The sequence below is a fragment of the Dipodomys ordii genome, unplaced genomic scaffold (assembly GCF_000151885.1).
Source record: "Dipodomys ordii isolate 6190 unplaced genomic scaffold, Dord_2.0 Scaffold89, whole genome shotgun sequence".
NCBI lineage: Eukaryota > Metazoa > Chordata > Mammalia > Rodentia > Heteromyidae > Dipodomys > Dipodomys ordii.
This window is the reverse complement of record NW_012267305.1, coordinates 8,310,183-8,332,496: the sequence shown is the minus strand read 5'-3', so window position 1 is coordinate 8,332,496 and position 22,314 is coordinate 8,310,183. Positions and strand designations below refer to the sequence as shown.

General features: G+C 39.7%; 1 protein-coding gene across 1 annotated transcript; it reads right to left on the bottom strand.

The window, feature by feature from the left end:
* Positions 1-2,462: 2,462 nt before the first annotated feature.
* Cdr1 (cerebellar degeneration-related protein 1, 34kDa) lies at positions 2,463-21,597 on the bottom strand. Its single transcript, XM_013025933.1, is given in 12 exon segments — positions 2,463-3,007; positions 3,428-3,567; positions 7,459-7,595; positions 13,231-13,308; positions 15,169-15,235; positions 20,640-20,841; positions 20,906-21,071; positions 21,073-21,147; positions 21,178-21,210; positions 21,212-21,367; positions 21,369-21,443; positions 21,445-21,597. Coding segments are annotated over 12 exon segments (1,827 nt in total).
* Positions 21,598-22,314: the final 717 nt, after the last annotated feature.

Here is a 22,314-nt window from a genome sequence, read left to right as displayed (position 1 = left end):
TTCATCAGTGTCAGAGGTTGACAAACTTCCTTTGTCAAGAGCTGTATAGCAATTATTTCCAGTTTTGACGGCTACATGGTCTCTCTGTTGAAATTACTTCACTTGACCCAAAACAGTGTGGAATGATACAGAAATGATTGGGCATGGCTAAGGTACCAAAAACTTCACTTTCACTCGTCACAAAATATGATTATTCTTTTTGAATTTTTGATCATTTAAAATGTAAAACATTCTTGACTTAGGTAGTAAGCAATATTTCACAAAAGCCTTGTTTAATGTTTAGACGCCAGAGTCTTCTATCAGATTGGCAGCCGCCTCAAAGCCTGTGTATGTGTCATAATACATGTCAGTAGGTTTCTATTGCAGATACATAAATTACTAAAAATGCAGGTGGTATTTTTTTTTTTGCCTATCTCCTTTTAAGACTGGAGACAAGTTTTTCAAATAAGCTTTGCATTTGTTCATGGAGTTGTCAGAAGAAAATATTCCCACTTCAATTTGAATTTCTGTTAAGGACAATTTTGGATACCAAATTTGTATACCAAATGTTGGATAGGATATAAATAAAAAATAGGCCCTCTTTATTCCCAAGAGATACATTCTGAAACCGTCAACTGAATGCCTGAAAGTATGAATAGTACTGAAGAATCTAGGTATGTCACTGAATCCTATAGAAACTACCGTATATGTACATGTCAATTTTAATGTTTTTTTTTCCCATCATTCACTAAGCACATATGCACGAAGGCTATAACTTTTGTAAGTCAAAAGTGTGATAGCAAAACTAGCACAAATTTTAACTAATTAACATATTTTTATTTATTTGTTTATTGATTTATTTTATTGTGAAAATACTGCATATTTTTCAATTGATGGTACTGGGGTTTGAACTTGGCCTTCTACTCACCAGGCAGCTGTTCTAACAGTGGAGTTACACCACTATCCAATTAATTTTTTTAAAATTGTAGAAAGCAGACAGCTTCATTTTGATATTCCCACCCATGCATATATTATTCCTTAATCACATGCAAAGCTTCCGTTTCTCTTCCCTTGTTTCTCTTCCCTCTTCTCCTTTTTCTCCCGTTTACTTTCATGTCCTGCCTGCCACCACATTCCACTTATGAAAGAAGACATGATGCTTGTCTTTTCCAAACTGGCTCATTTCACTTCACATGATGTTCTTTGGTTCCATCCATTTTCTGCAAATTTAGCATGATTTTTTTTTGCATTCTTTACAATCTCTATGTATAGATTTGCTTGTATGTTAGATATTACTACCTTAGCACATCGTTTTTTTCTTTCCTTGTTAAGTTTATAGCTTTGATCTTTTCACTTGAAGGAAGGATTTTTTTGGCTTTTAAAAAAATATATTTTGGGACTATCATTAAATAAATGGTTTCTTGAACACAGCACAGTGATTCTGGGACAGTCATTTTGGTGATTGAGGTAGCTATTCAGTGACTTGACACAATGATGATTTCTGTGTTCTGGGTGAGGTAAAGCAGGAAGGGGCAAATTTTATCATAATATAATACCTAATCGTGTAATAGCTACAGTTTATGTTTGCTATGTGGAAATTTCCACACAGTATTTTGGTAGTATGGTTGTGGCTAAATGAAATGTGGAAAACTTCAGATAAGGCAGAACTACTGTATTAAAAACAAAGTATTTGCTGTTTAGCTGAGATCCAATTTTAGTTGAGTGAGTTGAATTTCCAGATGCGAAATCTGAACTTTGTTCTTGTGTGTATAGGCTTTGCCCAATCTTCATTTATTAAAGGTGTGAAAATAGTGAAATGTCTGGAGACAGGAGTCCTGAAGCAAAATAGATCTTTAGGATCCTAGTGCCATCAAAACATATTGTCTGCCTTTGTTTTCAGTGAACTGATTATTTTCAGTGCTGGGGGTGGAAAGCTAGGCAACAGCTCTGCCTCCACAGAGCTGTATTCTAGTGCTTTCCGTGCCCTTGCCTGTAATAAGAAATCAGTGTTTCACTTCCAGTGTCTGGGCTGCCAGTTTCGGGTGGCTAGGTCTTATTACATGTTTTGTAAGAGACTCCAAGCTGCCTGTGGATAGACATTTACATTTTTCTTTTGATGGCGTTGCAAAGAAATGTAGAGTGAGAGGTCCTATAGAGATTGGGCAGGAAGAACAAACCCCGTACCACCGCTTCTATGCGGCTGGCATGATGAAGTAGTCCATTTCCCAGCAGAAACCCTGTCCGTCTTTCAAACCTTTTCAGCCCTCTTGTTCTAAGTGGGCACAGGCAGTGATTAGTCCCGTCTGGTCTGCTTTAATTGGGGTTATTAGGTATGTCTTGTCATTCCCTTCTGGCATGGAATGGTAACCCATATTTCATTCCTTTGGTGACTTCAGGAAACACATTGAATATGAATCCCGCCTGCATCTGATTCCTCTTCCAGCTTTAGCGTTGGAGTGTGGTGTGCTGGGTTGTGAATCGCGTCAGCGATCGCTGCCACTACTGAAAAACAATCCCATCTCTGGTCCTAAGATAGTTAAATCCGCCTCCCGGGGGCCTCTTTCAGGGAGGAAGGGAGCGGGGCGCCGGTGGAGTGTCTGTGGAAATGAGCGGCCCCCCGGGCTGAGGTCGGAAGTGACCGCACAGGGTCCTGCCACCCAGGCTGGGGAAGAGTCCGCCGTGCATGCAGCGGGAGGGGCGGTGGGCGGGCTGTGGGCTGGAGGGGTAGGGGGGGAAGGCTGTGGCGGGCGGGCGCAGCCCGCCGCTGGGACAGCTCTTTTCCCAGGCAGCACTGAAGGGCGTGACAAAAAATGTGACCCGCCGTGCTGTGTGTAGCGGCCGACACCGGAGCTGGCACAGTTGGGAAGTGGACAACGTTCAGGTATTTGGCTGTTAAGCCAGGGTGGTTTCTCTTGGGGTGCCACAGAAGATGAGGACTGAGCATTTTGGCTTTCCAAGCCGGCCTCCTCGCCTGTCTGTGCCCCAGGCCGGGCCTCCCTTCCCTGCAGGCGTGGAGGTTCTACTTCTCCTGACGAAACCACGCCCCACCTTTTTGGCCAACTTCAAAGCACCTGGATCTTAACTAGATCCGGTGCAGAGAGGCTCTGGCCTCTGGCACAGCATCTGAAGAGACAGCAAGACCTTCAGTAGGTGAGATGCAGATTTGTTTTTAAATGCATTCCTTTGAAAATTCCAGGGTTAGGCCCCACATTTCCTAAGGAACAAAAATGTAAACTGATCGAAAGCGGGGATCTGACCCTGCCTTTGAACAGCTCAGTCTCTCGGGCCAGACCCTAATTGCAGGCTAACTGAAACAACTCTAAGTGACTTCCCTCCCCCCCACGCCCGCCCGTGTGTACCACTGTGGAACAGAAGGAGTTGGGTTGTTTTTGTTGTGCATTTGCTTTCCCCACCGTTTGGTGATTGGTGGGGACTGAAACTTTCTCACCTGGTGCCTCAAGGGGCTGCTTTTGCTGTCTGTCCAACGCCAGGTAGGGACCATATGCAATTGGAGAAGGCCGAAGGGGAGAGTTTATGCAGTACCCCGAAATCGATGTGGCACACCTTCCAAATGCACCCTGCAGTGGGCTGGGGAGGGGGAGGGGGATAGTGTTGCATTCCCGTAATAAGGAATGATTAAGAAAGAATTCTGTACTCACATGGAATATACATTTTCTCAAAGAGCCCCAAGAATCAGAGGATGATTTTAGAAATCATTGTGCAAAAGGGCGCCTCGCAATGCTGTGTTTGGGGATAGGAGGGTATTTCTTTGTAAGTGGCCTGCAATATTCCGTGATGCTCTCATTCAGTCCGAATTTGCAATGAATTAAACAACGGTCATAACGTTCATACTCACCAATTTACCATATTTCCCCCCCATAACTTATTTAACTTTCGCAACAGGCAGGCACAATCTGTGGTAGGTACAGAGGGACAAAAACGGGATGGAGGGGTCTCGGATGTCTGTCAATACATATTGATTGGAGCCATTTTGTACATGTGTTGTGATGTTTCATGCTTTTTAAATTAATGGTGGTGAGAAGTATCTCAGGAGTACTGCTTACTAGTTCCTTCCTTTCATCTTTTGTAGCTGATGAATTGTAATATATGTAATATAAGGAATGGGGAATTGAGGTAGAGATTAGGAAGTAATATGTAGATAATTTTTTTTTAAAGAAAAATCTTTGGAAACTGGCTGATCCTTTAAAAGAAGAAAAAAGAATTTGGTGGAATACCTGCACACTCCTTGACTTGCTAAAAAGAGTTTGTGCCCTGTGAAGGGCTGTTAAATCCACATCCTAAATAAAGGAGGAAGTAATCTCTAAGGAATTATAGTAGTCTTTCTTAGTGCTGAAAATCTCACTAGTTTAATTCTTCCACTTTTCAGACCAAGTTTTGTTGTTCCATAGTTCGGCCAGCAGAGGGCAGAGTTGTTACATGGAACTTTTTGTTTTGTTTTTTGTTTTTGTTTCAGTGGAGAATTTTTGGCTAATTTCTTTACTAACATCCAGTAAGAGGGATGAATGATTTTCCATGAAAATTTAGGGCTGGGAATGTGGCACAAGGGGTAGAGTGCTTGCCTAGCATGGGTTCAATTCCTCAGTACCATATAAACAGAAAAAAGCCTGAAGTGGTGCCAACTCAGGGGGTAGAGGACTAGCCTTGAGCTAAAGAAGCTCAGAGACAGTGCCCAGGCCCTGAGTTCAAGCCCCATGACTGGCAAAAAAAAAGAAAGAAAAAGAAACTTTAATGTATACACAGATTATCACTTAGAATTTATAACTGAATATTTGGTTAATGGAAGGAAGAAAATGTCTCCTTTCCCTTTTTTTTTTCAGTCAGAGATTAGAATACCAAGGACAAATAATATAGTAGTAAATATCATCATTGTACTTCTAAATTGTTTTGGACATGGAACTTTTGCTCATAGGGACAATATTAACATTCAAATAAAGATAGTTGATATGTGGATTTCTATTATTCACTTAAAAGAATAAAAAACTTGTGAGTTTATGATTTTACTTTTTATGTAGACATCTGTGGCAAAATATGGTCTGACACTGGATACTTGTGAAGTAAAAATGTAAAAGGTTTATCATAAAATTAAATACCAATATGTGTGATTCTGAGTAGGATTTGGAGTGAAATCTATTTACTATGTTTAGCTAATATTTATGAAAATTTGCTAAAACAGTATATGGTTTGTAATGTATATGGTACCATTTTGAGATAGATGTATGAAATGAAAGGAAAATTCATATTGGATTGACTTAAACTCACACATTATTTTGGAATGTATAAGTTATTCTGGGTATTCTATTTTGATGATTTTGCACACTGACATTTTACAAATCATTTACTGTAAAAATTTTCTAATTTTGGGTGCCTCCTTTCTCATTTAGTGAGAGATTTTTTTGTTAGAATGATTTTGGAGCAGTTAAGAACTGTAAGAAAGAAAGTTGGATGGGGTGAATTATGACTCAATAGGCAAAGATTTAGGAGGAGTATCACATTTGGAAGCCACCCCAGAAAAAGTCCATAAAACCCAATATCAAGCAATAAGAAAAACCTAACAAACAGCATTAGTAGGATTCCAGTAGCTCACGCCTGTAATCTTAACTAATCAGGACACTAGGTTATGAGGATTGCAGTTTGACGCTAGCCTTGGCAGGAAAGTTTGTGAGACTTGAGCTGTGGCTCAATTGGTAGAGTGCTAACTTTGAGCACAAAAGCTCAGAGACAGCACCCAGTCCTTGCGTTCAGGCCCAGGACCAGGACACCATACACACAATCTGGCTATAGTGTGACTATCTTTGTTATATAGGATACATGAATATAATTGTGATCTAGTTTGGCCTAGGCAAGTAGCAAGAGCACCTATCTACCAAGTTCAAGGCCTTGGATTCAAACCCAAGCACTGCAAAAAAAGAATATAAGGGTCATTAGTCTCAGGTGTATGGTAATGGGTAAGTGTGGGGTGTGCAGAACAAGTGAATAGGTTTCAATTTTGGATTTTAGGGTTGAGAGTGTAGCAAAGTATCAGAGTGTGTACTAGGATGTAGTTGGCTCTAGTTTCTATTCCTAGCACTAAAAGAAAGATGAATCAATAAACATTTGGTTTTGTGAGATAGAGACCATTACTTAACCTCTATGAATCTCAGTTTTTTTTTTTCATATATGAAATACAGGCAGTAGTCTTCATACTTTCTGCAGTAATCTAGGGTTTGGAAATGTTGAACTCCAGCCCAAGGAAACTGAACTAAGGTGCAAACGCTCCAGAGTAAAGTAATGTTAGTGCTAATGAATGCTGGAAGTGAGAATAAGGACTGGGCACGAAAGAGTTAAGAATTCACTGCAGGGTTACTTAGAATCCGCTGAAGGCATTTCAGCTAGGGGAACAAGCAGAGAAACAAGTGGGTGGCCTTGGAAATAGCAAAATCCTTTGGGAGACAATTATAATGGTTTTAGGTTGAGATAAGACCTTTACTTGGAGCTGCAGAACTGGAGCAGTTGTGGGAGGCGGGGAGATGTGTGCCAAAGGAATGCTAGACAGCTGTTTGCAGAAAGGCTCAGGGAGGGAGACTAGAACTCACAATCAGTCTGCTCCCCAGGGGATGTATTTCCCTCTCAAGCATGAAGGGAGCCTTCTTCACCAGGTCCCTGACTTTAGCATGTCATAGATCACCTGGGTGCATCTTGTGTAGTGATTCGTCATTTAAACAAGTCTTCCTGATAGGAGTGGGTTTTACCCTTGGTCATGGCAGGGCGGGGCGGGGTGGGGGGTGTCGGTCTGACTGGCAAAGGAGATGTACCTTTAGAAGACACTGTGAACATACCTTTACCAGGCCCTTTCTTCCTGAGAAGCCAAGCCCTCATTGGGTGCTCAGTGACTGAGCGAGAGCGGGTATTGTTATCTGTAGCACTGAATTCGAGGTGGGTGTTGATTGGGTGCTAAGCCATATGACACTGGGCCAGGGGCCTCAGAGAACAGATGGCTCCAGCTGTGGAAGTTGAGATCTCTAAAGCAGAGAGAGAACAGCCGCTCCTACCCCCCCCCAACCCCCCCAAACAGAAAAAGTTGCCAGGGATTGTGTTTGATTCTGTTAGCATGGGGATTGGTCGGTAGGGGGAGCAGTTCTCTGTGATGATGATCGGAAGTGCTGCTTGGGTGTAGTTGTTCCTTTCCATACTTAGTATTTATCAGGTGCTCACCATTGTTCCCGCCTGCCACGTTCCTGGTTCTCTTTTAGGTAAGGGGGTAGAAGAAAGGTGAGGAAAGTCAAGAAAGAGTCTACATTGTATTCATAACCGTTCCAAGAAAAACCACATTCAGAGCAGTGAGGGAGGACTTTCTGGAGGAGGTGACCTTTGGCGAAGGCATCGTGGATGATGATAGCAGAGAAATTCTTCCAGGTTCTGTGCACAGCAAGTGTTGTGGTCCTGCTGAGGCTGAGGTAGGCGTGGCCAGTACCATTTCACCTTGGGACCATCACTTTCCTCATCAACAGGGCAGCAGGAACACGTAGTGTGGGAATATGTGGTGGGTTTCCAGAGTCAGGCAGGGCCAGTAAACCATGGGCTTTGTTGTCCCGTCTCTCCTTTATCAACATTGCTTCCTAACGCAGGAAAATATAAACACTTATAAACAACATCCGATGCTTCTCAGACAACCTCTGTTTTAGTCTCTGATTCGGTGCCTTCTGTTTGTAAGTGATAATTCTATAATCCACATAGGTCCCATGGTTTCCCTTATCAGCAATAACTAGTATATGTCTAGGACAAGCAGAAAAGGTCAAAAGCTATGTACATATGACCAGATAAGATGATGCTAAGTGAAAGGAACCCGAAGATAGGGGCACAAGAGGTTTTATCTTTCTTGTTGTTATTTCTGATGCTTTTATAATTCTCTTTTTTTAAGTAGAAAAATTAGAGTGGAAAAGGGATATGAAGCCAGGTGCTACTTGCTCACGCTTGTAATCCTGGCTACCCATGGGGCTTAGATTGCAGGATTATGGTTCAAAACCTGCTGGGCCATGAAAGTCTGTGTGACTCTTCTCTCCAGTAAACCAGCCTCTCAGTAAAGCTGGAAGTGGAGCTCTGGCTCAAGTGTAGTAGAGTACTAGCCTTCACCCCAAAACAGCTCAAGGACAGTACCTAGTTCCTGAATTCAAGCCCCAGAACCTACAGCAAAAACAAATATACAAACAGAAATTTACAGATGACAAAATAGAAATGTTACCAATATTTTGACTCAAACTGGAGTGTTCTCTTTTGGAGTTGAGTGAATGCCAACTGAGCAACAAAGGAAAATGTATTCTTTTTTTTATATACAATGGAATTTTATTTATTTATTTTTTATTGTGAAAATACTGTACAGAGGGGTTACAATTACATGGGCAAGATAATGAGTACATTTCTTATCCAGCATTGTAGCCTCCTCATTTGTTTCCCCTTTCCATCCCTTCCCATCCTCACCCCGCCCCCCCATTTCCCCCCCACCAAAGTTGTAAAGTTCATTTTCAACATAATGACTTGTACATCTCATTGTTGCAATAGGTCCACCTGTATCCCTATTTAAATGATTTGTTTCCCCTTCCCCTCCACAAATTATACCAACATCAAATACAGTGAAAGCAGGGGTTATACCGTGGGGGAGGGACATACAAAGCAACAAAGAAATAATCTTATAAATGTGTTAGAAACAATTACATGAAAGAAAAAAACATTTGAATACATATCTTAGGCTTCATTTCCCTAACATCACCTTATCTTACCTTTTCTGCTTACCTCAGACTAGATATTGCAAATAAGGGAAACCATGGGATCTATGTTTCTTTGGGCCTGGCTTACTTCGCTTAATATAATTTTTTCCAAGCCTTTCCATTTCATAACAAGTGGGGCAATGTCATTCTTTCTGATGGAGGCATAGAATTCTATTGTGTATATATACCACATTTTCTTGATGCATTCATCTACTGAGGGGCATCTGGGTTGGTTCCATATCTTAGCTAAATAATGCTGCAATAAACATAGTTGTGCTGGTAGCTTTAGTGTGGTCTTGTTTGTGAACATTTGAGTAAATGTCCAAAAGTGGGATTGCTGGGTCATAGGGGAGTTCTATGTGGAGTCTTTTGAGGAACCTCCCTACTGCTTTCCAAAGTGGTTGAACAAGTTTATACTCCCACCAACAATGTAGTAAGGTTCCCCTCTGCCCAAATCCCCTCCAGCATCTGTTGTTATTAGAGTTCTTGATTTTAGCCATTCTAACTGGGGTGAGGTGGTATGTCAATGTTGTTTTGATTTGTATTTCTTTTATGGCTAGAGAGGTGGAGCATTTCATGTGTCTATTGGCCATCCTTCTTTCCTCTTCAGAGAACTTTCTCTTTAAGTCTTTAGTCCACTTATTTATTGGGCAGTTGTTTCCTTGAAGATTTGTTGTTGGGGGAAGTAAAATGTATTCTTGCCCAGAGCGTAGAAGTAGGGATCGAAGACTATGAACCTCTGAACAAGTGGAGAGAGCCACAATGATGTAGATACAGGATAAAAGAAATAAAAGGATGCCAAGTGTTGATGGCTCATGCCTGGCTAATCAGGAGGCTGAGATCTGAGAATTATTGTTTGAAACCAGCTCAGGTAGGAAATTCCATAAGACTATCCTCCTATTAACTACCAAAAAGCCGGAAGTGGAGCCAGGGCTCCAGTGGTAAAGTGCCAGCCTTGAGCAGAGAAACTAAGGGACAGCACCCAAGCCCTCAGATCAAGTCCCAGTATTCCCACCAAAACTGAGAGGAAGGAATCGTCAAATAAAGAAGATTCTTCTTTATTTTTATAGTTCTTTCTGGTCATATCATGAAAATTGTCAGCTTCTCATGGCAAGATGTGTATGTGATGGCATGGTGGTATGCGTACAGAAATGGGATGATAATGAAGTTAGAGGTTGTTAGGTGGTTCATCATAGACCAGTGGATTTGCCTGGCTCACCTACGAAGCAACTTCTAGTTTCCAGCATCTTTTTCTCAGAGGTAAAACAGAGTAGGGCAGGGTAGAAATTGAGCGAGCTCACCTAGTCACTACTCATGGTGACTGCACCATCTTATTATGTGGAAGGATGGTTAAACAGATGAGAACGAAAGCAAAAGTGAAATGGCTTCTGTTTACTTTCTGATTGGCAGAACTTAAAAAGGTTGATGATAAGTGGTCACGAAGCAGTCTCTTTCTTTGTGAGTATGTAAAGTTGGTGAGATCAAGTCATTCAATCAACTTGAAATAGGTTGTGGTTTCAAAGCTCCTTGGATTCCCAATCTCTAGCTTCTTCCTAAACTACTCATGCCAACGACATTTCTTCTGACGTCACTTCCTCCTTTTGTATCTGCTTTCTTCTAGGTGGTGATAGCCTGACTCCTGTCTTCCGATGCTGCACAACTGCGAGTCATTCTTGGGCGACCTTTGAGTTGATCTAATCGGTGCCTTTGAGAGCTTTGGCCTACTATGCAAGTTGAACCGCCATCATGTCCCCTTGCCGACGAGCTCGTGTGAAAGGAACATCATCTGGGTTGCAGTGTTCTACCCTTGGCTTCTGCCTGTTGCTCCCTCTTCAGTCCCAATCGTGTGTTCTCAGTCCCCAGCCTTTTATTTACCTTAGCAATTTTATCATTGGAATATTCTTACAAAGTAAGACTGCCCACAGCTTCGCGATAGAATACTTTGATGATCGTAAGTTGGCATGAGTTAGAATAAAGATGGCCTCCACAAGAATAAATGGGACCATAGGGGACAGGAATACAAGACAAGTAAAGAGAGCAAGAAAGATGACATCAGTGCAGACAGGAGTTTTGCGATGCTTGAGAATGGTGAATGGGAGAACTCTTACAGGGCATTTGATGAAGCTCCAGTTTGTTCGTTTGAGAAGGCTGTTAGGGCAGTGACAGTTTCAGCAGCCGTCATTGGGGAAATCATACATGACTCAAATTGCCCAAATAGAGAACATGGAAATTGATTTGCATTTATAGCCTCTGAAGCTGAATAGTACTTTTTTCCTTATGAGGAATCCATTGGTGGCTAGCACAGAAATGCAAGCATAACTTTTGGTCTGGACAAAACACCATCGCATTCCTTTCAAGCAATGTATACTTCAATGGGCTTATGAAACAGGAGGGCCTGTGTAAGAAGAAATGGCTGAGAGAGTGAGTAGGGTAAAAGCAGCTGCAGGGTATTTGCTTGAACTGATTTTCAGCATCAATTAAGGGTCCCGTGGCGGAAGCACATGGAACTGGCTTATCTATTGCAAAAGATGGGAAAGGGCCACAGGCTTCACAACTGAAAGACAAGCTCAAAATTCTGCTTCATTCCAGTGCTTCTGGTGACCTCCTTGCTAACCCCAGGTTACTTCACAAATTTGGAAATTCGTTTCCTTTTAAAAGACAATGCCAGCCATGCACAGGTGGCTCACACCTGTAACCCTAGCTACTCAGAAGGCTGAGATCTGAGGATCGCGGTTAAAAGCCAGCCCAGGCAGGAAAGTCTGTTGAGACTCTGATCTCTAATTAACCACCAGAAAACTGGAAGTGGCGCTGTGGCTCAAGTGATAAAGTGCTAGCCTTGAACATAAGAGCTGAGGGACAGCGCCCAGGCCCAGAGTTTAAGCCCCATGACCGACAAACAAAACAAAGCAAAACAACCAAGAAAGGACAATGCCAGAAATACTTTTAGGTCTCTATGAAAGAAAATCCTAACATTTGGTTCATTGAGAAACTCTTTTTAAACAGGTTTTTGATATTTGGTTCTAGAGGCTAAGACAATATTTAAATGAAAACAATCTGGAATTGGAAATAATGTTGCTCTCACCACTGATAGAGGAGCCTTAGCAAATGCTGCTCCTGCATTCATCTCCATTCCCCCCCCCAAAATAGTACATTCCTTCAATTTCCCTATTACAGATGGGGGTCCCAAATGGTTCATGATACACTATACTCAGCTTCATGAATGTCACTTGGCAATATCTCTTCATTTGTAATGGCTTAATAGTAGTATACGTAAGAGGAAATATAGAAATTGGCCCTTGGTGGAAGCTGTCAGAAACATGAGAGTGAAGGGTTCTTGTGGTGGTGGAAGGTAGTGAAAGGAAGAGATCGAGTTGTGACAATGCTGAACTACTAGTTTGACTCTCACCTTGACAAAAGAGTTGAGAAACATCTCAGAGCTGTGAGCACTTCAAACGTTGGTTAAAGTGACCATCATAGGTTAACATCTAGATATTAAAGAACGTTAAAGCATCCACTCTACAATCAACTTGTCACGATGATTCAGAAGAATGAGATCCCTCAGCAGAATTCATTCACCTCAGGCAAGGCTTTAAATGATGACACTCATTCCTATCAAGACCTAATAAGAACCCTTCAAACAAAGGTCACTGAGTCTTTTCTGTGTGCTTATTTAACAGGGGAGAGGAATCTAGATCAACCAACAAGCTGCTCAGACTTGTTCTCCAGACCGCATCGCACATTGAGTTCAGTCTTGGGATTCATGTTCTGATGGCTTTGAAGATGTCACCTGGGTGCTGAGCAAGAAAATGGAGCAGAAGCTTACTTCTTTCTCTATAAACACCATCAAGACTTCCCTATTCTTTTCCTGTCATACTGTCACGGCCGGTATTTTCATTGGTGCATTATGTTCTTCCCCTTGAGGTCAGAAATCCGTAGGATTTCATTACCCAGTAACCGCTATTGCTGATGTAAAATCTCTAAACTATCCCTGAGATTCACAATTTGAGTTTATCCTTTTGATCTAGAAATTTATTTCAATTCCATTCAATCCTAACTTGCTCTCTTACTAGAGAGTAGTGTGGTCTAACTTGATGAGTTTTGCATCTGTTGTGTAAGTTAGCTGATAGCTGGTCCTGAAGGACAGTACAATATGATGGATTTCTGAATTTACATTGGTATCTAGGTCAAGGAAGAGGAAGTGTTAGAGTTCATGTCCATAGTTCCTCTCTGTTCTCATACGTAGCTCCCCCAATGATTTAAACAATGCAATATATTCCAGAAAAGGGGTACTGTTACTTTTTGTTTGCTGGTGGAGAATTCATTGCCAGATTGATATTTAAAAAAAATCTTCCCTCCATAATTTCACTCATTCACTTTATTTGGCATTTTCCCTGAAGTTTTAACCACAGATGTGATAAAAATTATAAAGCTGGCAGTGAAACTCATATCTTATTTAAGAATTCTTGACCAGGACCCATAATGAACCTACTTGTTCATTTGGCCACTTATGCACATTTTCCCATTTGATGTCCACTTTGGACGTGGTTGGACAGTTATTCTGACAGAACTGTACCAAAACAAGGATTAGTGATTAGGAAAACATTCTGTATTTGAAGTTTCCAAGACCTCATGTGGCTTGAAAAGTCATATAGACAACCTGAAATAAATTTTATGTACAGTAATGAAATAAATGCTTTGCCTTGAGTAACAGTTTAAAAAAATGGCATCAGAAGCAGCGTGCTGGTGGCTCATGACTGTAATTCTACCTACTCGGGAGGCTGAGAAATGGAGGCTTGAGGTTTGGAGCCAGTGTGGGTAAAAAAGTCTGAGACTTCATGTCTAAAATAACCAGCAAGAAGCCAAAGGCTGAAGGTGTGGTTTAAGTGGTAGACCTCCAACAAAAAGCCAAGTTTTTTTTTATTAGACCCTAAGTTCAAACTCCAGTATACCCATACCCATACCACTACCACTACCACTATCACCACCACCATATCAGAAAGTAAGTTAAGGTTGCTTTTAAAGGACACAAGAAATTCACTTAAATTAACCTCAGGAGTGATGGAATCCAGTAATTTTCCCCAAATTTGAAGGTCTGAATGATAAGTGTACTGTGTGAGTTTGAAATTATCAAGAAGGGGAAATGCAAAGACAGCTTGCTTGCATAGTTATGGTTGTAATGATATATGTTCTGTAAAAAGCTCAGCGGAGGTCGAGGAAGGTTGAAAACCCATTGTAGGATCTTCAGGACTAGAGATACGACAAAGCCACTTAAGCCACTGATGTTAATTAGCCCTGACTGTATATCATAGACTTGATGGGAAGCTTTTAAAATACGGATTTCTGATACCTGTCCTCAGGTGTTTTGTGCAAGTTTCTCATGTGATTTTTAAAAATATAGTCATGGTTGAAAACCTCTGCTCCAAGAATGAACAAAACTAAGATAGAAAATATCAGACAAATGGATCTGGGCCATGGAGCTGGGAATCCCTGATACAGAGTATTTTTTTGGACACGAATTCTTTTTTTTTTTTTTTGGATCCAGTCGTGGGGCCTGAACTCTGGGCCTGGGCGCTGTCCCTTAGCTCTTCAGGTCAAAGCTAGCGCTCTACCACTTGAGCCACAGCACCACTTCTGGCTTTTTTCTTTTTGCTTAAGTGGTGTTGAGGAATCGAACCCAGGGCCTCATGCATGCAAGGTAAGCGCTCTAACCACTGAGCAACCTTCCCAGCCCCACGAATTCTTGTTATTCAAGTCATTTTTCTCTTTTCTTACTCGTCAAATGACAGACTCACTCACTTGGTGAAATTTTATGACATTTTCTGAGAGGATCACATTCTTGCTTTGATACTGTTACATTGTGGGAAAATGAGCCCCATGGTTCACAGAGATCAAGATAAGTACTAACACTGTGGTATGTTCTTGTTTTCGAAATTCTGTCTGCCATTCCAGTTTTGCCATTTTAGTCCCTTGTAGGAATGAAAGGTAGGCAAAGATGGCATAACCAAAAAGGCCAACAGGTCATCAACTTTCTGAAAATAAAGAATCTCCTATGAGTTTCTTTGTCTGTGACAACTGCAGTATTTTCCCTCATGATTATAGTGGAGAGAAAGTAGCATGTAGATAGGTAAAACACAATTTTTAAATTTTAGTTTATTTTAATTAGCATGCATTAATAATATGAAGGGGGTTATTGTGATAATTCCATAGGTCCATATATAGTACACTTTGAACAAGTTTACCCCCTCCATTATGTTTCCTTAAACTCCCTGTCTTTCCTTTCAAACAGTGTTTGGCAGGTTTCGTTCTGTCCATTTGCTATCTTTTTCTATCCACATGTATACATAGATCATTCATGTACATTACTTTTTTTGATCCTCGTTACTCCATAATATCCTTTCCTTTCCCATTTCCCCACTGCATTCCTCACCTCAGACAGTCTCCCTTTCATATTCATGTCATTATCATTATCATCATTATTAGCCATCATGATCATTCTAGGTTATAGTTCCACAAATGAGTGAAAATATTCAATATCTGCCTTTTTGATCTTGATTTGTCTCACCCAGTATGATGATTTCCAGTTCTATCCACTTGCCTGCTAATTATACAATTTTATTTTCTTTATAACTAGTATTATTTCATGGTATTTTTTGCCATATTTTCTTTATCCATTAGTTGGTTGTTGTGCACTTTGGCTGAATCCATTATTTCTCTCTTGTGAACAGAGACACAATAAGCATGGATGTTGTTGAATTGTTTTGTGTGTGAGCATCCATACTATTTCCATAGACGTTGCACTAGTTCACATACCTACCAAGTATAGTTTCTTTTCTTCATATCCTCATTCTGACTATAATAAAATGGAATCCTAATATAGTTTTAACTTATATATATATATTTATACTTACTTTTGTAACACTTTGTGTATTTCTATAAGCGGAACAATCAGTATCATTAATATTTTAAGGTTCAATGGGTAATTTATTCCACTTTTATTGTGGCACTACTAGAGTTTGAACTTGGCACCTTGTATTTGTCAGGCAGTTGTTCTACCATTTGAGTTATATACCCTCAGCCCCTTATTGCTGTAGCTATTTTTCATGTACAGTTTCACTGTGTGCCTGGTGCTGGCTGTAGATTACTATTCCCCTACTTATGCCTCTTGCTTACTGCCCTTACAGGGACACTCCATCGTATTCAGTGTATTTCACATGGATTTCTCTTGTTTTTGCCAATGTTGACCTTGAATCATTGTGCTCCTGATCTCTACCTCCTGAGTAATGGGAATTACAGTCATATAGAGAATTCCTCTTAATTATGTGTAGAGGTAAATTTTATGTCAGTGATCTTTTTCTCAGAATAGTCTGTGGTTCAGTATACCTGATAGCTCCCAACAGTAATCCTAACTACTCAGGAAACTGAGATCTGAGGATTGTTGTTTGAAGCCAGCCTGGTCAGGAAAGTCCACGAGACCCTTACCAATTAATCATGGAAAGCTGGAAGTGGAGTTGTGGGTCAAGTAGTAGAGCACTAGTCTTGACCAAAAAAGCTCAGGGTCTATACTCAGATCCTGAGTTCAAGCTCTAGGACCAGCCTCCCCCAAACACTTACACACAAAATGTGCTTCATCTAAAAAATTATATTTTAATTAAGGAATTGCACAAAGGGTTTACAATTTGACATGTCAGTTTATGTGTACAATGTATCTTCATCACTATCTCCCCTTTCATGAGCCTCATAGTGAAAGATGAGCTTTTCTGGGAATTTTACCATTCGTTATTGGGGCTACTGTCTGTATTATGATTTCTCTTAATTTAACCAGAATTAGAGAAATCAAATTTTCAATTAAGTTACATCAAGTAGGAATTATTCATATAAAGTAATGGAATGAGAAATTGACCATTATATGATTTTAATTGTTGTAAGAATGCATAGAATTTGGCTTAGTAGAAATAAGCATTTGTCTAGGACCCAAGTAATTTGAACTGAAGCATTTAGATAAATTTAATTCTTGTTTAAGACAAAGTCTACTTGAAATAATTAAGAAATGTTAATGATTAGGGTTAGTGTTAAAACATTTTATTGAAGTTGAGTTGAACAGGTCAGTAGAACTCATAGGAAGATGTGAAATTTGGTATGAGCCAAGTAGTAGTAATGGAATTTAGTGAGGTTCTGCTATATATTATTCTTTAAATTAAGATATCCCTGTATTAGGGCTAATCTCTCTACTTATGTTCTTCCTGTGGTTATAGTTGATGCTTTTATGCATTTGTTTTCTTCATGAATATAGACTATGGTACTGGCGATTATAACATATATGTGCACACATACGTGTGTGTGTGTGTGTGTGTGTGTGTGTGTGTGTGTGTGTGTGTATGTTGGTTGTGGGGCTTAAACTCAGAGCACTGTCCCTGTGCTTTTACACTCAAGGCTAGTACTCTAGAACTTTGAGCCACAGTGTCACTTCTGTTTTTCTAGTGGTTGAGTGGAGGTAAGAGTCTCACGGGGGCTTTTTTGCCCGGGGTTGGTTTTGAACCATGATCCTTAGATATCAGCCTCCTAAGTGGCTAGGATTTCAGATGTGAGCCACTGGTGCCTGGCTGTTACATATATTTTAACCTGTCTATAAGTTTTAAATTTTTCTTTGTAACTAAAAAATAGTTTTAACTATATTTATATTTTCTCATTATCTTGCTAGAATGAGAAATAGACAATAATCAATAATTGGTAACTAGTAATGATGTTTCTGGTTTTTTTTTAACCAAAAAAAATGAATAGCCTGACAAACAAGGTATAGTGAGGTACACCAGTAATCTCAGTACTTGAGAAGTCGAGGCAGGTGGACTGTGACTTCACGGCCAGACTGTGCTAAACAGTGAATTCCAGGTCAGCCTTAGGCTACATAATGAGGTATGTCTCAAATATAATTAAATTGAAAAGCTAGAATTTATTTTAGTAAGCCTTAGGAACAGTTTTGTGTGCAAGTGGTTTGGGTACATTCTGTAGAAGCACATGCAAATTTCCTTCTTTATAAGCACGTTCAACTGCAATGGCAAAAAGAACAAACTAGAAAAGAAGAGATGAGGTGGGCAGCATAGTGTGCAGAAATGTGGAGTGTGTATTAGAAAACTAGCATTTAATTTTAAAAGATCCTTTTTTTTAAATCTTTAAGTTCAAATTGCTGATAAAGCTCTTTAAATTAAACATTGAGATCACCTAGCTACTGCCACTTGAATGCTAGTAAAGGGTGGCAGGGGTGTGTTTAGTTTAAGAGTGAATGTGAGCAATGTTTGTGATGTAGAATACATTGATCCCTGAACTTTGCTTAGTATTTGTACCATTTGATGCTCTTTAATGTCAGGCAACATATGCTCTGCCCAGAATTTATGTACTTTGATGAACCATAAAATCAAACAAAATTGAAGAAAGAATAAATAATGTTGTATCAGCATAAATAACCAATACTGATTGAGAAATTGAGAACTTAGTGTATCTGAGACACTGCACTTTATCTTGCATTGCTAAGTAGCCCATCCTTGCAAACACTTAGAGTGAAAAAGTCACAGGGCTTTATGTGAGGACTTTGACACTGATTTCTCTGCTCTTTGTTGGGAATTTCTTCTCTGAGTCGTGGTACTTAGTCCTGGAAATATAGTCCTTAGGTTATTGGAGTTTGAGCCTACACCCTGGAATAATGTAAATCTGTTTTCAGCTCCTATCACTGCCAAGTACCACCTAGACATCTGTGGGTATGTTTCCTAATCGTTGCAGACTTTATTTTCTAGTCTATAAAATGGGGTTTACTTCCTTGCATGATAGGATGGCTGTTAGATTTATATGAGATGTTTAGTATAGTGCCTGGCACACAGTAAGCACTCAATAAATCATTGCTATTATTATTATTATAATACCTTAATAATCATTATGTAAATGGAAAATGAGCATTTATTCCTGTCTTGGCAAAATTTTAATGTTTAAATTTCCTCAAAATAAGGTGTGCATGATGGTTTTTAAGAGGACTAAGAAATGACTTTTAATACTTTTCTATTTGCTGACAAGGGACACCTAAATAGTGATTCATTTATTACTATTACAGCTTGGCCTGCAGTGATTCTTTATATTTATGTAATGTGATTATCATTAGATGACATTATTTATATGGTAATGGCTTTTGACACAGGTATATTCATATTCTCTAGAATGAAGTATTGTTGAAAGATAATTAAATCACATGTCCCAGTCTATAGGGTATATTTAATTGCTTAATATTCTCTTTAAGTCTCCAGCCCTAATAAATTAGGAAATCTTCTCAGACTCTTATTCTCCTTCGTAGGGACCCTGAATGTAAGACTTTCTGTATAGTCACCTAAAATACTTGCCAAGAGTGCCATTCTTAGTTCCTGCCAACCTCATTTCCTGATATACCATATGACATGGCATTTTTCCTCTATTATTGTGCTTCAAAATGTCTTTGAATGTGAATACCAGACTTGACGATACTTAAGTTTACCATATTTGACATTTAACATCTAAAGTATGCCTTGGCAAAACTAAGGCTTTCAGATTCCATCCAACCTGACTGTTAATTTGTTTTCTGTTGTACTGTGGTTTATACTCAGAGTTTTGTGCTTGCTATGCAGATGCTCTACCATTTGAACCATCTTGTGAGCTCCCAACTCTTATTTGTTTAAAAATAAAGTCACGGAAACATGACCATCCCCATTCTTCAACTTGTTTATCACACTGCAACAGACAAATATAGCCTAAAAGCCTAAAATATTTAGTTTAATCCTTTACATAACATATTTTCTCAATTTGATCTAAAGCCAAGAAGTTCTAGCTTAGATACTGATTTTTCTTTTACTTCCTCAGAAAGGCCAAGAAGACCATCTCAGAGAAGTTCTAATCCATTTAAACTTCTTGATTTGGCTCAAATTTCCTTCCTTCCTTTGCTACCTAATAATGCCCTTCCCCTGTTGTTTTCTACAATCATAACAACTAGTCATATATCTGTCTTTTAATGTACGCCCTAATATATGAGACTTTTGATATAGCCTTCAAACATTTCAGATCGAACCTTTTCTTTGTTTAAGGTCCCTTAGTGCTTCTAAGCTCCATAGCTTCACAATATCCCTAATTACCAAGTATTTCCCATATAACAACACCCATGTCTTTCAGTTTCTGGCCTGCAGCATCTTTACTGCTTGGATTTTGGAATCTCCCTAGTATTAAGTTTATTAAGTATTATAATATTTCCATCAATATTTCAGGTCAACATTTCCAGGTCCAGATTTCTTAGTCTTCTATAGTCACAATCTTTCAATATTTCCTGTATGTAGTGTGTCTGGAGTCCATATATGTAGTGCTTCAGTGTCCAAGTCTAGCTTTTCTAATATCTTCTACTGCTTATATCATTACTTTCCCTATCTCTTCTTCTCTCTTAAATCCTGGTTTACAAGTGTCTGTTTATTACTACTCTTTCAATATTCCTAAGAACTTTGGCTTCTAACATTTATATAGTTTTATGTCCCCAGTGTTTAACAACGTCTCTTAACATCCAGATATCTTTATATCTAGATCCCAGCATTCTTGTCTTTGAGCATCATTTAAATGTAATTCTTGAAATCATATGTTTTGATGAGTATGTTAGTATCTAGGTTTTCCTTTGTCTCCTAGTCTGTGCCTTCTATTTTTAAGACTTTTAGATGTCCCAGTCCTCTACTACCCATATCCAGCAGTGTTTAGCAGTTCCAGGGTATAGAAATTAACATGTCTCTAATAGCCACGATTTCCAGTGTCTGCCTTTCAGTATGCATTGTCATAATATTCAGGGCCTCCAAAAATCTGCAGTAACAATAACCACTGTGTCCCAAATGCAAGGTTTTCAATATCTCCAACATCCTGTGCTTCCAATGTTTCCAATGTCCAGGGTTTCCAATGGCGCCAGTGTCAAAGTCTTCCAACATCTCCAGGTCTTCCAGCAACCGCAAGTCTTCCAATAACCTCAAGGTCTTCCAGAAATCCATGTCTTCCAGAAAATCTACATCTTCCAGATAATCCACGTCTTCCTGCAATGATAAGTCTTCCACAAAATCCAGCTCTTCCAGGAGAATCCACGTCTTCCAGAAAAATCCATGTCTTCCAAAAATTTCAAGGTCTTCCACCAAGTTCAAGGTCTTCCAGCCAATCTCCATCTTCCGGGAAAATCTGTGTCTTCCATGAAATCCTAGTCTTCCGAGCAATCCAGGTCTTCCAGAAAAATCCCAGGTCTTCCAGTTGATCACCGTCTTCCAGCAAGAAATCCAAGTCTTCCAGTCAGTCCACGTCTTCCAGAAAAATCCATGTCTTCCAGCCAATCCAAGTCTTCCAGAAGAAAATCCAGGTCTTCCAGCAAATCTATGTCTTCCACTCAATCCAAGTCTTCCAATAAAGCCACGTCTTCCAGAAAATCCCTGTCTTCCGATAACCTACAGGTCTTCCAGCCAATGTATGTCTTCCTGAAGAGTTATATCTTCCAGAAAATCAGTGTCTTCCAAACAATCCAGATCTTCCGGACAATTCGGGTCTTCCTGAAAATCCACGTCTTCCATGAAAGACAGGTCTTCCAGCCAGTCTACGTCTTCCGATGACCTCCAAGTCTTCCAGATGATCCATGTCTTCCAGAAAATCCTTGTCTTCCATCAAATCCATAGCTTCCAGAAAAATCCATGTCTTCCAGATAATCCACGTCTTCCAGCTAATCCACAGCTTCCAGAAAATCCATGTCTTCCAGAAAATCCACGTCTTCCAGAAAATCCATATCTTCCAGAAATTCCCCGTCTTCCAGAAAAATCTGTCTTCCAACTAAGTCATCCATGTCTTCCAACAAGTCGATGTCTTCCTACACCTCCAGGGCTTCCAGCATCTCCAGGGCTTCCAGCATTTGCTTGTCTTCCAGCATCGCCGTGTCTTTCAACATCTTCAGGTCTTCCTACAACTTACCCAGTCTTCCATCAGCGAGCTCAATATCCACGTCTTCCTACTTCTCCAGTGTACCAGTCTTCGGACATTCAGGTTTTCCTGTGTCTGCAATATCCAGGTATTCTAACATGCTTTACAATCTCTTTCAGCTTTTCCCCAGGTTAAGGAGTTTTCAAATCTAGTCTTTCCTATGTTCAGTTCCTCAACAGTCAAATAACCAAACTCAAGTGTGACTTCCTGTTTCAAGTATGCAAACAAGGCATTTCTTTTTATAGGCTAGAATTAAGGAACCAAGTATTCTGCAGTTTATTTTTCTTGATATTGGGACATATATATTTATTCTCTACAATTTTTAAGGTAACGTTCAGAAGAAAATTTCACAGAATCACTGCAGTAAAGTTTGCTACTTTGCTAATGCTAGCGCAAGGGAAATTTTTATTTTAGTGTGAAAATTTAATTTTTAGATTGTAGTTTTAGATAAAATTAACATAGAATATGTTTGTCCATTTTTAATAACATCAAATTTGGTGTGGTATTATTTGAAATAATAATAATAATAACAACAACAACAACAATAACAACAGCAACCATACATAGCATTTCTGTTTCCAAG